General features: G+C 34.6%; 1 protein-coding gene across 1 annotated transcript in view; it reads left to right on the plus strand.

Annotated features, from left to right (window-relative positions):
* Nucleotides 1–7,283, plus strand: part of C24H14orf39 (chromosome 24 C14orf39 homolog) — a 50,848-nt gene extending 43,565 nt beyond the window's left edge. The window contains exons 17-18 of the mRNA XM_087447767.1: nucleotides 1,948–2,002; nucleotides 6,739–7,283. Coding sequence (XP_087303893.1) covers nucleotides 1,948–2,002; nucleotides 6,739–6,950 — 267 coding nt within the window. The 3' untranslated portion in view covers nucleotides 6,951–7,283. The remainder of the gene's footprint in view (nucleotides 1–1,947; nucleotides 2,003–6,738) is intronic.
* Nucleotides 7,284–17,810: the final 10,527 nt, after the last annotated feature.

A 17,810-nucleotide genomic window follows, 5' to 3' on the forward strand; every position in this document is an offset into this window, starting at 1 on the left:
AGATAAAGAGAGACATTTCATAAGGATAAAAGGTCAGTTCATAAGGAAGATTAACAATGACAAATGTGTGTGCTCCTAATAATAGCTTCAAAATACAGACACAAGAATTGATAGAATTAAAGGGAGAAATAGACAAAAGCATGAACATAATTGGAGATTTTTAACACCCCTCTCTCAGCAGTTGATGGAAGTAGACAACACAATCAATAAAGATCTTTTATAAAATCTGAACAATACCATCAACTCTTTTCACCTAATTGACATTTATAGAACACCGCATTCAGCAACTGCAACATATATACTCTTTTCAACTGTTGATGGTACATTTACCAAGAAAGACCATATTCTGGGTCATGAAAGGAGTCTTAATAAATTTAAAAGGATTGAAATAATACAGAGTATGTTCTTTGAGCACAATAGAATTAAATTAGAAATCAATAACAAGATATTAGGAAACTCCTAAATATTTACGCCATGGATCAGGAAGAAATCATGAGAGAAATTAGAAAAGATTTTGAAATTAATGATTATGAAAATTCAGCATATCAAAAATTGTGGGATGCTGCCAAAACCAGAGCAAAATGATGGCTTTAAGTAATTTAATTGATAATTTAAATAATTAAATTAATGGAAAAGGAGAAAGGTCTAAAATCAGTGACCAAAGATTCTACCTTAAAAAGCTAGAAAAAGAAGAAAGTAAACCGAAAGTAAGTAGAATGAAAAAATAAGAAAGAGAAATCAATGAAATAGAAAACAAACAATAGAGAAAATTAACAAAGCCCAAGATCATTCTCTGAAAAAAATTGACAAAATTTATAAACTCCTCACTAGACTGACAAAGAAAAAGATAAGTCAATTTACCTATATTAGGAATGAAAGATACCTATATTGGTACCACTATGGATCCTACAGACATTAATAATATGAGATTATTATGAAATAGAAACTGGTGAGGGGGAACTTCACTTTCTAATTATTGAAACATCCTGTAAATCTTGAGCAATCAAAATAGTGTGATAATGGTACAAGGATTGATAGACTGATCAGTGGTATGGGCTAGAAGGTCTTGAAACAATTCAGAATGTGATAAAGATGGGACCACAAATTAATAGGGATAAATTAGGCACTTATCTTACGCTGTACACCAGTAGATGCATTAAATTAAAAGTGTTAACCATAAAATATTTCAAAAGAAATATAGGTGAATATTTACTGGATCTTAGGAGGAGGATTCTCTGAGCATAAAAAACAGTAGAAGAGCTCAAAGGAAAAAAAAAGAGTTTGAAGTTTGGGTTTGGTTACATATGAAATTTAAACTTCTAATTTAATTTAAACTTCTAAAAAATTTTAACGGTAAAATGATAGTAATATAAAATATTTGCAATAATATGACAAAGAATTAATATCTTTAATATATAAGGAGCTTATAGGTACCAATAAGAAAAATTACTGCCTCAGTAGAGATATGAACAAAGTTCATTTGGTGAATACATAATTCACTGAAAAAGAAATTTAAGTAACTTATAAAATCTCTGGGAAAAATAGCTGTCCTTATTAATTGTCAAAGAAATGTAAATCTGAGCATAACAGTATTTTATAGTCAGGAAAACAGTACCAAGAACCTGATTTGTAAAGGGACTTCAGAATAAAGCAAAAGTTGTTAGAATTTTAGATTATATTAATATTCCAAAGTAGGAACCATCGTTAGTACAATATATATTGACTATTAATATTTTATCTATTGCCAGAATCAAGCCCTATTTTAATATAAGTAAATGATGGGTTTTGAAGATAGATCTCTTTTTAAGTACAATAGTGTGCTATGTAGATCGTTGCCATTTTGTCTACTCTAATTATGCTTATTAGAAGAATTAGAATTTAGATTCAAATATAAATATACTGTTATACTGATTTCATGAGTAATATTTAATGGAAATTATTTTTCAGTTTAATGAACGTTCTGCAGGAAATTTAAATCCTCTCTCATCACAACAAGAAATTGGTGAGTGATTTGAAGTTTCCTACATATAAAAACATGCCAACTTTACCCCTTTGTATTTAGTTTCTCTCTAATTGATTTTCTTAGGCATCCAGTTTATTCTTTAAAGATTATTGTTACTTCTGTACCACTCACTGATTATTATTTTTTTTTTTAGCAATTTAGTTTCTTCTTTCACTACTTGACTGAAACTTGCCTTTCTTTAGTATTACTAATGACTTCCAAATGATCAAATGTTATGGGTATTTTGTACTTATTATCATATTCAGCCTCTGCAACATTTGATATAGTTGACTATTCCCATCTTCTTTCTAGAGTTTTTGAATTTCCTCCTGTCTCTCTCATGCTTACTTTTTATTGGATCTTCTTTCTTCTTTTATCCATTGAAGAATTAATTTATTCAACATAAATATATATGTGGGTATAAAATATGTAGTATATTTTATATCAGTTACTGCTTTTGGCTCTGGTAATAGAATAGTGAACAAGAATATAGACAAATAAATGATTATATAATATATTAGAGCACTAAACAACAGTTGATATGGGTTTGAATTGGCAGTCAGACTCACATTTTAATCTAATATGAGGTTTACTTAGCTTTATAGGAAGATGCAGGGTAGGAGATAACAGCATGTGCAGTATCTTTATCTCATTGAGAGGCCCACCAGCTGCCCAAGTAATAAGCTTTCTTTTGCCACCTTACCCATGTGGGACATGTAAGACTGATAGGGACAAAAGGCATGATGCATGTAGGTTATCTTGACACGCAACAGCTGCAACCTCAGCTTCCCACCAGTCTTTTATACCATTCTAACCATGAGGCCCAAGGCCTGTATACTAACTCACAGCTCCTCTAATTCAGGTGCAGTCCCACACAGTAAATTAGGCAGACACAACATTCTACATTTACCTTAATTCTGTATTTTCTAAGAAAACAGTGCTGTGAGAAGTGAGACTCCAAAGTCATTGTTCCAGGTGGGCCTGGATCATCACAGGCTTGATGTTAACTCTTTACTCACTGGTGGTAAATATTATGAAGAAAAGTAAAGCAGAGTAAGGGAAATAGGGAGCACTGGGATTGGGGAGATGGTTGCTGTGTTACAAGGAAGTCAGGGAAGGCATCACTAAAAGGCAACATTTAAGCAGAGACCTGAGAAGGTGCGGGTACAAGCTACCAGGATAAGTGTTCTAGGCAGAGGGTGCAAAGGCCTTAAGGTGGGAGCATGCTCAGCATGTTCATTGAACAGTAGGTAAATTGGTATGATTGGAATCAAATAAGGAAGGAGAAACTGGTAGGAGATTAAATCAGAGAGGTTGGAGGTGGAGCAAACCATATGGAGCCCTTAGACCATTAAGGACTTTGGGCTTTTTCTGAGTGAAATCGGAACCCATTGGAGAGTTTTGAGCAAAGGACTGAAGTGATCTGACAGATTTTAAAAGAATTACTTGGCTGCTATGTGGAGAACAGACTGCGTGGAAACAAGGGTGAAATCAGGGAGATTGATTACAGGTGAGAACTTGATGACGGTGAGGATGGTGGTATTAGAAGTGGTGAGAAGAGGTCAGATTTTGATCATTAAGTTTTCTGAGGATAGAGTTGTAAGGATTCGCTTATGGACTGGATGTAAGGATTAAGAGAAAGAAACAAGGATGATGCCAAGATTTTTGACATGAATAACTGTAAGAATGGAGTTGCCATTTATTGAAATATGGAAGGCTATAGAAGTTACTTTGAGATTGACAGGAGCTGGGAGTTTAGTTTTGGAAGTGTTATCATTGAAAAGCCTATATTAGATATCTAAATAAAAGTAAGTAAGAAATTATATATATGAATCTGGAATTCAGTGGGGTAGAGACAGAGATTTTGGAATTGTCATCAATGGTATTTAATGCTATGAGATCAAAACAAATCTGTCAATTGTAGACATTCTTTAAATGTCCATCATCTAAAATGTTAAATCTATTTACATTTCTCCTTTGATGCTCTCATTCATTTGACACTCATTCACTTCAGTGCTTTCAAATATTATAGTACAGGTGATAACCAAATTCATGTCTTCCCTCCCTCACTTCTCCTAACTCTAGGACCTTATTTCTGATGGTGTAATAGATATCTAAGACATCTGTTGACATTAAAAACTCAGCGTATCTGAAATCAAACTTGTTCTCCTTCTAATGTACCTAATGGTATCTCCATTACTCTAGTTGCCAAGACTCAGAACATCGGTGATAATTATAACTTCTCTCTGTGCCTGTGACCACATTCTGCTAGTCATCAAGTCATATCAGTTCTCTCTCTGAAATATTTATTTCTTTTTCTTTTCTATTTTCATTGAAACCGTTATCTTTCAAACTCTTTTTACCTTTCACTTGGGCTATTGCAGTAACATCATAATTGGTCTTTTCATCCTTTCATCTTACCTATAGATCACAGCCCAATTAATCTTCCTTATGTAATGTTGGCCATTTCACTGCCCTAGTCAAATACCTTCAGCTCCCCATGGAGTATCAATTACGCTCCTAATTTTCTAACCTAGCTCCAATATACCTTTTAAGCCTTTTCTGTTATAAGAATAATCTATGCTTTGGCCAGACTGAAGAACTCATAGCATCCCAAATATGCCCACACTTTCTAACCTGCTTTTTTTTTTTTTTAATTTATTTTCCCCCCAAAGCCCCAGTAGATAGTTGTATATCATAGCTGTACATCCTTCTAGTTGCTGTATGTGGGACGCGGCCTCAGCATGGCCAGAGAAGCGGTGCGTCGGTGCGCACCCGGGATCCGAACCCTGGGCCGCCAGCAGCGAAGCGCGCACACTTAACCGCTAAGCCATGGGGCCGGCCCTCTAACCTGCTTTTTACTTCCTGAAATTCTCAACTTCCATCTCTTTCTAACCATCTTTTCAAGACCAAGTTCTCATCCATAAATCTTTTATTTCCCCCTTCAACCTTCCATTTTGAGATCTCGTCTTCGCTTTTGTGAATGTCTCTTTTTTTTTACATTCTACCATCTGTGGTTATTTATGAATATGTATAAAATCTCTTCTAATCACAGGTTCTTTGAGGGGAGGGACTCTGTTTTATTCACATTTGAATTCACTACAGCACCAAGACTACTGCCTTGCACAGTAATCTATTATTTTCTTTACAACAAGAATAGGAGTTTTATGGAGACTTCTTTTGAACTTATTTTCTTCTGAAATTAAAAAAACCATCAAATTCATTTATTCAAAAGGAGATTCAAGATTTTAGTTCTCTCTGGATCTAGAAGCTATGTTATAGCTATTTTCCTTTGGTTAAGTCTTATGAATGTGTACTTAAGTCAGTGGAAAAATAAAGTAAGAAAGGAAGAGAGGAAGAACTTAAGTATCTTGTAATCAATCAGTCCATCCTTCTGTCCATCCGTCCATTCATCCACCCACCCACCTACCCTACTGCTGGTTGGCTCAGCTTTATTTAGGGTGAAATAACTGAGATGTTTAAAAATATATGAAATTTCAAAATGGCGCAAAATAAATTCTTTTGCTTAATATACTACTTGAATTAGCTTTCTATGGAAAAAATATAGATGCGTTAAAAGACTTGTTTCAAGTAAGTCTTTGGATTTCTGTACATTTTAAATTGTTTAATAATAATTAAAAACTGTAATTAAAATGTTGAAAATATATTTTTATATTTAGAGTCTTAAATAATATAATGAATGAAAATTAATTTTTCTTAATGGCAATTATGAGAATCATCAACTAATTCTTTATGTAAAGTTGATTTCAAAAATTCCTTTTAAAACTATAGAACTCTTTTCACTGTTCTGTCAATTTCCTTGAACAGTGCCATGAATACTATATAGTGTAGTTAATAAATAATAGTTGAATAAGTTTAATTTATGCAATATCTCTCAGATCCAACATTTCTTTCTCCATTTTGTTTGCTGCGAATGTAGGTAAGGCCAAATTTTCATCATCTCTTTCCCGTTATCCCCACTTCTAGACACTCTCCTATCCAGCCTTCCCACACATTCTCTCCTGAATAATCCTTATAAAGCAGTTCAAATCCTGCCATATCTCTGCTTGAAAACTCTAATGGCTTCCTGTTACCTACCAAATAAGGTCCAGATTCTATAGTTGGACATTCAGCCATCTTTCCAAGCTCATCTTCATTAATTCCCTTTTAATAACTCTTTATTATTTCTCAGTACTCCTGACAATCTGAATTGATTTCTGTTACTCTTGTACTTTTATGTATGCTTATTTCTTGCCTCTGTGCTATTCTCTTCATTTGAGGTGTTTTACCCCTCTTTCTACCTTGTATACTAGTTCTTTATATACTTGAGTTTAAATTACTTGAAAGTAAGGTTTAGGTTTGAATTTTTTAACCTTCCATAGTACCAAGGACAATACTTTGCACATTAAGAGGAATACAGTTGGGCCGGCCCCGTGGCTTAGCAGTTAAGTGCGCGCGCACCGATGCACTGCTTCTCTGGCCATGCTGAGGCCGCGTCCCACATACAGCAACTAGAAGGATGTGCAGCTATGACATAGCACTATCTACTGGGGCTTTGGGGGAAAAAAATAAATAAATAAAATAAAAAAAAAAAAGAGGAATACAGTTAAATATCTGCTTAATAGATAAATAATTCAATGTTCCCCTATTTATTGTATGCAATATACTATAATTCAGTAGGTTATGCAAATTATGTAACATGAATAGCATGATATTTTAATATTTATCTTCCTCAGGAAACTTATTTGGGAAACCAGAAAGAGAAGATGCCTTTACATTTTCTTTTCCATCAGATTCTTCTACTCATACGTTTGGAGCTGGAAAAGATGATTTTAGTTTTCCGTTTTCATTTGAACAAGATCAAAATTCAACACCTTCTTCTGTAAAAGGTTTCTCATCTTCCTCACAAAATACAACCCAATTTACTTTTTTTGGAACTAATTACTAATTTCTTGAATTATTTTACTGCTCTGTCTAAATTTACATTACTTAAGATATGAAGACTACTTTCTTTTGTTGATTAAAGCAATAATGGGTTCCCATAGTTACATTATTTGATTATATTTATTTAAATATTGAAAGAAATTCGGCCGGCCCTGTGGCTTGGTGGTTAAGTGCGCGCGCTGCGATGCTGGTGGCCCGGGTTCGGATCCCGGGTGCGCATCGAGGCACCACTTCTCCGTTCATCCTGAGGCCGAGTCCCACATGCAGCAACTAGAAGGATGTGCAGCTACAACACACAACTATCCAATGGGGCTTTGGGGGGAAAAAATAAAATAAATAAAATCTTTAAAAAAAATAAATAAATAAATAAATATTGAAAGAAATTAAGTGTATGTCATGTAATTTTGTTTTTATGCATGGCATTAGCTATAATTATTAATTTGGTTTTGATTTTGCAAGCCATATCCAGTCAGAACTCTTATTAATCTTAATAGAATTTGATGCTTTTTCCATTAATCTTTAACTTAAATGTTATGCCTGCTTCTTCCCAGAACCTAAGTTTAATTGTAGTAGTAATTTAGGTGCTTTGATAAGAACAAGAACTCCTTCAGGCCCTGAGAAGACCTTTTAGCAATGCAGAATTAATTGTGCAGAATTAGTGTGTACTTTAATGAGGTGTACTTGTACTTTAGCTACTAAAAAATACTTTTAAAATTATTGTGTTTCACTTATACTTCACTGTTGCAGTATGCAGAGTGGTACTTTAATAATAATATCAAAGAATTTATGTTATTGATAGTGAATAAAATATGTTATTTTCTTCTAATACAACAAATGGTAAAATTCTAATTTTATTGGTTATTCTAATATCTTTAATAGAAGGAAATTAAATGTGAAGGGCTATAATAATTTCTGAAAGTTGATTTGTTGTATTAATGGTGATACTGTTAATATATATTTTTGCTTAAACTTTTTTGAAGAACATTTAAAATTTTGTTTCTTGTCTTCAACAAAAAATTTACGTTTCTGTTTTATCTACGGTATTTACTTGTCAATTATATATCTTAAATGAAGATATTTAAAATTCGATGAAATTATCTAAACATATTGCTCAATATCTTTGTATTTTGTGCTTTTTAAATTAGTTGTATTCAGTTATCAAGTAATAAAAAGTCTGACTCTGTATTTTGGTTTGTGATTGCTGACAGATTTTAAGCCTCACCCTGTCTTTTTCCCTTTCTGCCCCATCTGGTTAAGCTGATAAGAAAGCCCAGATGCTCCCTTCTTTGGCTCCAGTGGGAGGTTCAGACCATGTATAGGAATTCTTGCCCTGGACCCATGCCTAACCACTGTAAAAACCCAAAGCCAGTCTCCTTTCTCTGCTCTCTCAAGCCATCTTCAGACTAGCTTGGGAAACTTGTCCTTCTCTCCCCAGAAAACCTTATTATATGAGTAATAAACTTTTTTATATTCTTTTGGGGTGTGTATGGTGTCAACAGTCTCAATATCCAAAACAGATTTTGGGTGAGAGTCTTTCCTCGTCAAGGTGTCTACAACATATCACAATTGTATTCAATTAAGCCTTCCTGAAGACATTTTAGAAATCAGAAGGATGATCTAACTAATGATAGAATTTAAGAAAACTTTGGACTGCATTTAAAAAAAAAAAAGCCTTCCACAGCTAGTCAAAAGATGAAAATTTCAGATAAAAAGCTGGAGTTTTTGTTTTTATGTCAAGTATTTATTTTATTGACCATGCGATTGAATTAATTGGTAGTTTTGATATACAGTCATGTACCACATAATGTTTTGGTCACCAACGGACCTCATATATGACAGTGGTCCCATAAGATTAGTACCATATAGCCTGGGAGTATAGTAGGCTATACTATCTAGGTTTGTGTAAGTACATTCTATGATGTTCACACAATGACAAAATCACATAACACTTTTCTCAGAACGTATACCTGTTGTTAAGTGATGCATGACTATCATAAAGATGTTGACTATATATAAGAAAGGAGAAAAAAGTTGTAATTGGTTTATTTGTTATTTATTAAGAAGTTAAAAACTGGTTTTAGCCTTGAGAGTTCCAGGGATTACATGGTTTATTTTTACTTTAAATAGAGAAATGCCTAGCACACCAGTATGGTTAGATTTATCATGTATCTATAAAAGAGGTAAAATAAAGTATTTTTAAAGTATTTACAGTGTACATGGCATTTTGAGAGCATATAGAGGAGCTGAAAGACATAGTCTTATACTCAAGGAACCTATAATTTAGTTGTTAATAAATAACAAACCAATTATATTTTTTATAACTTATGAAACAACAAAAACACACTACAATAAAATAGTTTCTAATCAAATCCTATGGTTTATAACTTGATCTGTGGTAGAGAAGAGATTGAGTGCTTCAAGAATTAGAAAAAGAAAGGTCCTCATGGACTGGAAAGCCTGGGAAGGATTCGCTGAAGAGGTAGGATTTGAATTAGGACATTAAAGTTACTTAGATTGTAAAATTCTTGAGTGTAAGGTTGATGCCTTTTTTAGCTTTGCATTTTTTATTGCCTAACTCTAGTGGCTAGTGTTTAGTAGGATTTCATTAAACTCTTGTTGAATTAATTGAATTAAACTGAATTGGTAAAGGAGACAGGGAGGGCTTTCTAGTTAAGGGGAACAATATGAGCAAAAGAAAAATGCAATCATAAATTTACTGTGTGTGGAGGAAATTCAAGAATAGGCCTAACTGGAGTAGAGAGTAATAATAGTGGGAAATTGAGTTTAATAGATATGGTAGGACTGATTTATAGAGGATCTTCAAGTGTTTTGATTTAACACTTTCACACTTTAAAATTTCTGAGCCCAATAAGGAACTTAATCTTAAATGCCAGAGTTGCAAGAGAAGAGTAATGACTAAGAAAGATTAAACTGACAATACAGTCAGAGTTGGGAGAAATTAGAGTTAGATAAACCAATTAGGAGGCAATTGCATTGGTCCAGGTATGCAGTGATAAGCTCCAGGTGATAACAACTATTTGTCTTGTGGTTTGATACTGCTGACACCTAATATTGGGAAAGAATACCTTGTCTAAAAGAAATACATTTGGTTGGGGGCCGGCCCCGTGGCTTAGTGGTTAAGTGTGCACGCTCTGCTGCTGGTGGCCCAGGTTCGGATCCAGGCACACACGAACGCACCGCTTGTCCGGCCATGCTGAAGCGGTGTCCCACATACAGCAACTAGAAGGATGTGCAACTATGACATACAACTATCTACTGGGGCTTTGGGGAGAAACAGGGGAAAAAAAAATAGATTTGGTTGAATACTATCTGGGTATAAGATAAAAGGAGAAAGGAACCAGAGTTATTTGGTGGTGTTTGAATATCACAGGTCCTCCAACTAGTGGAGACATGTGCAGTGTTTCTAATACAGATTACAAAAATAACTTCGTGGGCCGGCCCAGTGGTGTAGTGATTAAGTTCGCACACTCCCCTTTGGTGGCCCTGGGTTCACAGGTTCGGATCCTGGATGCGGACCTAGGCACTGTTTATCAAGCCATGCTGTGGCACGCGTCCCACATATAAAGTAGAGGAAGATGGGCACAGATATTAGCCCAGGGCCAATTTTCCTCAGCAAAAAGAGGAGGATTGGCAACAGATGTTAGCTCAGGGCTAATCTTCCTCACCAGAAAAAAAAAAAAAAAAAAAACTTTGTATAATGAGATAGCCTTCTAAAGATAATTTTTTAAAGAGCAGTATTCCCCTAAAGATAAATCAAATCTGCTGTCATCTTCAAAACAGGAATTTGTCTCCACTTCTACTCAATTAGATTTCAGAAATGTGGGGTCCAGTCCCAAAGACCTCTGTTACATTTAGAAGAAAAATTAACACTGCATATCTAATTGTGTTTAAGAAAAAGGCTATTTTAGTATGATTAAACTAATTTTTCTCTCAATGACTAGGAGTAGTATTCCAAGAATACAAGAGGAATATTCGAAAATCAGTCAAGACTGATTTATCCTCAAAGGAGGTCTGAGCACACAATAGCTACTGGGGTATTACTGCTTCTCAGTAATTCCTTCCTTCCTCAGAGCTAGGAAATATATGTATGTATAGTAATCTATACATACAAGTGTCTATCTATCTGTCTGTCTGTCTGTCTCTATGTAAAACAAAACAAAAAATGAGCTTATACTGGTAACTTCAGCAACAAGAGGGTCATTTTAATATTCACTCCCCTTTTGCTTATTCGTAACTTCTTTCTCTGACGGTGAGAAACCTGGCTCTCATTATCTACAATTTATTTACTTTATTGTTCAACCCTAGGATACATGTAAAGTAGTTTTAGAAAGCGCAATTAGACCCTCTGAGAAACAAATTTATCTATTTGTGTATATTAGTTTCCTGTGGCTGCTGTAGCAAATTACCACAAACCTTTTGAACTGAAACAAGAATTTATTCTCTCTCAGTTCTGGACGCCAGAAGTCCAGACACCAAAATCAAGGTGTCAGCAGGACCATGCTTTCTCCTGAGGCTCTAGGGGAGAATCTGTTCGTTGCCTCTTTCAGTTTCTGGTGCCTGCTGGCATTCCTTGGCTTGTGTCCACATCACTCCAATTTTCAAGGCCATTGTATTAGGGTTCAGAGAAACAGAACCAATAGCATCCATCTCTATCTATCGATTTATTTTAAGAAATTGGATTTCATGATTTTGGAGGTTGCAAACCCAAAATCTCTAGGGCAGGCTGGAAATTCAGGTAAGAGTTGATATTGCAATCTTGAGTCTGAAATCTGCAGGCTGAAAACTCAGGCAGGGTTTCTATGTTACAGTCTTGAGGCCAAATTCCTTCTTCAGGAAACCTTGGTCTTTGCTCCTGAGGCCTTTAACTGATTGGATAAAGCCCACCAACATTATGGAGAATAATCTGCTTTACTCAAAGTCTACTGATTTAAATGTTAATTGCATTTAAAAAAATACCTTCACAGGAACATCTAGAATGGTGTTTGACCAAACAACTGGACACCATGGCCTAGCCAATTTATATTGACATATAAATTTAACCATCACAGCCAGCATCTTTAAATCTCTCTCTGCTCTACCTTCAATTGGCCTTCTCTCTGTGTGTGAAATCTCCCTCTGACTCCATTTCATAAGGACACCTGGTTGTATTTAGGGCCCACCTGGATGGATAATTCAGATAATCTCCCCATCTCAAGATCCTTAACTTAATCACATCTGCAAAGACCCTTTTCTTGCCATGTAAAGTAACATTCACAGGTTCCAAGGAGTAGGACGTGGATATCTTTTGGGGGGATCATTTTCCAGCTTATGACATAGGGTATAGTATTTGTGTACTTTCTTCTAGTCTTTGTATTAGAGTATCCAGTCGAAACACTGTTTTCCAAAGTTACTTAGGGAAGCTCCTGTCTTCCTTACCCTCTTAATTATGATTATGTCACTCATTTATAATACAATTAGATTCGTTTGTAGCGATCTACATTCCATCTTGAGTTTATCTGAATTCCTGGCTAATTTTTAAAAATTTGTGTATAGAAAAATTCCCTCTTTGTGATGTGCAGCTCTGTCAGTGTTGACAAATAAAGTCGTGTGTCCATCACCATAGTACCATACAGAACACTTCCATCACCCCCAAAATTCCTAGTGTTGACCCTTTGTCGTCAACCCCTCCCCCTACTTCCAAAGCCTGGAAACCGTAGATCTGTTTTCTGCTCCTATAGTTTTCTCTTTTCCAGAATGTCATATAAATGGAAACATACTATATGTAGCTTTTGGGGTATGACTTCTTTCACTTAGCGAAATGTATTTAAGCTTCATCCATGTTGTTGCATGAATCAATAGTTTGTTCCTTTTTATTGCTGAGTGCCCCACTGTATGGATCTAGTACAATTTGCTTATTCATTTACCTGTTGACAGGCATCTGAGTGGGTTTTGGTGATTATGAATAAAGCTGCTATAAACAATCATGTATGAGATTTATGTGAATATAAATTTTCATTTCACTTGAGTAAATACCTACAAGTAGGATTCTTGGGTTGTATAATTCGTATATGTTTAACTTTATAACAGACTGCCAAACTGTTTTCCAAAGTGACTGTACCATTTGGCATTCTCACCAGCAATGCATCAGAGTTCTAGTTGCGTCACATCCTTGTCATTCCTTATGTTCCAGTTGCTTTATATCTTTGTCAGTACATGTTATCAGTTTTTAAGATTTCATCCATTCTAATAGGTATAAAGCGGTATATCATTGTAGTTTTAATTTGTATTTCTCTAATGTCTAATGATGTTGAGCATCTTTTCATATGTTTATTTGCTATCTGAATAGCTGTGTTTAGTTCAAAAATTGGGTTGTTTGTTTTCTTATTGTTGAATTATGCAAGTTCTTTATGTATTCTGGATACAAGTCCTTTATTAGATATGTGTGATTTGCAAATATTTTCTTCTTATCTGTGGCTTATCTTTTTATTCTCTTAACAGTGTCTTTCACAGAGCAAAAGTTTTAGGTTTTTTTCCAGTTTTATTGAAAAATAATTGATATATATCACTATATAAGTTTAAGGCATACAGCGTGATGGTTTGATTTACATATATTGTGAATTGATTACCACAATAAGTTCAGCTAACATCCATCTTCTCATATAGATACAATAAAAAGAAAAGAAAAAGGGAAAAACAATTTCTCCTTGTGATGAGAACTCTTAGGATTTACTCTCTTAATAACTTTCCTATATATCTTACAGCAGTGTTAGCAATAGTCATCATGTTGTACATTACATAAGTTTTAGATTTGATAAAGTACAATCTATCATTGGATTATGCTTTTAGTGTCATATCTAAAAGCTCTTTGCCAAACCCAAGGTCATAAATTGTTCTTCTATGGTTTCTCTTAAAAGTTTTAGAGTTTTGCATTTACATTTACTTTTTATTTATTTATTTTTTTGTGAGGAAGATCAGCCCTGAGCTAACATCCATGCCAATCCTCCTCTTTTTGCTGAGGGAGGCCGGCCCTGAGCTAACATCTATTGCCAATCCTCCTTTTTTTTTTCCCCTTTTTCTCCTCAAAGCCCCAGTAGATAGTTGTATGTCATAGTTGTACATCCTGCTAGTTGCTGTATGTGGGATGCTGCCTCAGCATGGCCCGACAAGTGGTGCGGCGGTGCGTGCCCGGGATCCGAACCTGGGCCGCCAGTAGCGGAGCGCGCACTTAACCGCTAAGCCATGGGGCTGGCCCCCTGCATTTACATTTAGATCTATGATCCATTTTAAGTTAAGTTTTATATAAGGTGTGAGGCATGTATCAAGATACATTTTTTTGCACTGTTTGTTGAAAAGACTACCCTTTCTCCACTGAATTGTGTTTGCACCCTTGGCAATAATAAATTGACCATGTTTGTGTCTATTTCTGGGCTCTTTATTCTTTTCCATTGATTTATGTGTCTATCCTTTCACCAATGCTACATTGTCTTGATTACTGTAGATTTACAATGAATCTTGAAGTTGGGTGGTACAAGTCCTCCAACTTTGTTCTTTTAAAAAATTATTTTAGCTCTTCTAGTTCTTTTGCCTTTCATATATATTTTAGAATCAGCTTGTTTATATTTTTAAAAATGCCTGTGGGGTTTTAATTGGGATTGCATTAGACCTGTAGATTCAACATCTTAACAATTTTGAATCTTCCAGTCCATGAACATGGTATATCTCATTATTTACTTACATCATCTTTGATTTCTTTTATCAGTATTTTATAGCTTTCATAATGCAGATCCTGCACATATTTTGTTGGATTTACACTTATTTTTAATTTCTTCTTTTTCTGTTTTTGGTACTATTATATTGTAGTGTTGTTTTACTGTTTTTTATTTTGAATGCCAATTTTTTTTTTTTTTAAAGATTTTATTTATTCAGTTTTTTCCCCCCAGAGCCCCAGTAGACAGTTGTATGTCATAGGTTCACATCCTTCTAGTTGCTGTACGTGGGACTCGGCCTCACGTTGGACGGAGAAGCGGTGCCTCGGGGCGCCCCCGGGATCCGAACCCGGGCCGCCAGCATCAGAGCGTGCGCACCTAACCGCTAAGCCACGGAGCCGGCCCTAAATGCCAATTTTTTATTGCTAGTATACAGAAATACAGTTGGCTTCTATATATTAATCTTATATCTTGTGATAATGCTACACTCACTTAGGTTTAATAGCTTTTTTGTAGATTCCTTGGGATTTTCTATATAAGCAATCATGTTATCTGTGAATAGAGACAGTTTCATTCCTTCCTTTTCAATACATATAACTTTTATTTCTTTTTCTTACATTATTTCACTGGCTAGGGTGATCATTCCAGTAGGATGTTGAATAGGGGTGGGGAGAGAAGACATCTTCACTTTGTACCTGATTTTAGGGGGAAAGCATTCAGTCTTTCACCATTCAATATGATGTTAGCTGTGTGTTATTATACAGGTGCCTTTATCTGGTTAAGAAAGTTCCCTTCTGAGCCAATCTGGATGGCCTAGTGATTAAAGTTCGACACTCGCACCACTTCGGTGGCCTGGGTTCAGTTCCTGGAACCATACCACCCCTCTGTCAGTTGCCATGCTGTGGCGGTGGCTAACATAGAAGAACTAGAAGGACTTACAGCTAGAATATACAAGCCTCATGCACTGGGGCTTTGGGAAGGGGAAAAAAAGAGAGGAAGATTGGCAACAGAAATTAGCTGAGGGTGATTCTTTCCCTGCAAATAAAACCCCAAAAAACAAAAAAAGTTCCCTTCTATTCCTAGTTTGCTGTGAATTTTTAATATGAATGTAGAATTTTGTCAAATTCTTTTTCTGTATCATTGATATGATCATATTGTTTTTCTTTTTCAGTCTATTAATATAGTGAATTACATTGATTGCTTTTTAAATGTTATACCAGCCATACATTCCTGGGATAAACCCTGGTGTATTATCCTTTTTCTGTATACTGGATTCAATTTGATAATAGTCTATTAAGGATTTTTGCAATTTATGTTCTTGAGAAATTTTGATCTATAGTTTTATTCTATTGTCTTTGTCTAGTTTTGGTATTAAGGTAATGGTGGCCTCATTAAATGAGTTAGGAAGTATTCTCTCCTCTTTTATTTTCTGGAAGAGATTGTGTGGATTTTTTTTTTTTCTTAAATGTTTGGGAACACTTACCAGCAAAACCATCTCAGCGTGGAGTTTTCTATGTTGGATGGTTTTAAACTATGAATTCAATTTTTTTAATAGAGGAATATTCAGGTTTTCTATTTCTTCATGAATGAGTTTTAGTAGTTTTAAGTCTCAAGGAATTAGACCATTTCATCTAGTTTGTCAAACTAATGGGCATAGAGTTGTTCATAATATTTCCTCATTAATCTTTTATTGTCCATGTGGTCTGTAGTGATCACTTCTCTTTCATTCCAGATATTGGTGATTTGTATTCTCTCTCTCTCTCTCTCTTTCTCTTTCTCTGTCAGTCTGGCTAGAGGTTTACCAATGTTACTGTTATTTTCTCCCTAAAACTAGCTTTTGGTTTCATTGGTTTTCTCTATTTTTCTGTTTTCAATTTCATTGACTTATGCTCTTTATTATTTCCTTCCTTCTGTTTGCTTTTGCTTTACTTTTCTATTTTTCCTTTAGTTTCTTAAAGTGGAAACTTATATTACTGATTTGAGACCATTCTTCTCTTCTTATAAGCACTTAATGCTATAAAATTTCCTCTGAACTTTGCTTTAGTGAAATCCCTAAAATTTTGATATGTTTTATTTTTATTTTCATTTTGATAAAAATGTTTAAATTTCCTTTGAGACTTCATCTTTGACCCATGAATATTTAAAAGTTTGTTGTTTAATTTCCATACATTTAGGGATTTTTAGATATCTTTCTGTTATTTATTTCTAGTTTAATTTCATTATGGCCCAAGAAATACTTTGTATGATTTCTTTTAAATTTTTTAAGGTTGGTTTTCTGACCCAGAATATGGTATATCTTGGTGAATGTTCCATGTGCACTTGAGAAGAAAGTATATTCTGCTGTTTTGGGGTGGAGTATTCTGAAATTGTCAGGTCAAATTGGTTGATAGTGTTGTTTATGTCATCTGTATCCTTACTGGTTTTCTGTCTAGTAGTTCTGTCAAGTCCTGGGAGAGAAGTATTGACATCTTCCACTACAATTATGGATTTGTCTCTCCTTGCAGTCCTATCAGTTTTTGCTTCATGTATTTGAAGCTCTGTTGTTACATAGGTACACATTCAGGATTATGTCTTCTTACAGAATTGACCCTTTTATCATTGCACAATACCCCTCTGAAGTCTACTTTTTCTGCTATTAATATAGCTTTCTTTGGGTTAGTGTTTGTATGGGATATCTTTTCCCATCCTTTTGACTTTAAGTTATCTGTGACTTTGTATTTAAATTGGGTTTCTCTGTAGACTACATATAGTTGGTTCTTAGTTTTTATCCAACCTGATAATCTCTTTTTATTGGTATGTTTAGGTCATTCAGATTTAACGTGATTGTTGATTGTTGTGTTAAAACCTACCATCTGGCTGTTTTTTATTTGTTCTGTATTTTCTTTGTTTCTTATTTCCTCTGCCTTTACTTGAGTTAACTGAGCATTTTTTATAATTCCATTCTATTTCTTCTATTGACTTATTTTGTAATTTTTTTTTTTGCAGTTTCCCTGAGGTTTACAGTATATCTCTCTAGTTAATCAGAGTCTACCTTCAAATACTATTACACCACTTCATGTGTAATGTAAGGACCTTATTATGACAGTCTATTTCCAATTCCACCCTTTCATCCTTTGGACTATTGTGTTTATACATTTTACTTTTACATATGCTGTAAA

The sequence above is a fragment of the Ceratotherium simum genome, chromosome 24 (assembly GCF_057802395.1).
Source record: "Ceratotherium simum simum isolate JZ-2026a chromosome 24, ASM5780239v1, whole genome shotgun sequence".
Classification (NCBI taxonomy): Eukaryota; Metazoa; Chordata; class Mammalia; order Perissodactyla; family Rhinocerotidae; genus Ceratotherium; species Ceratotherium simum.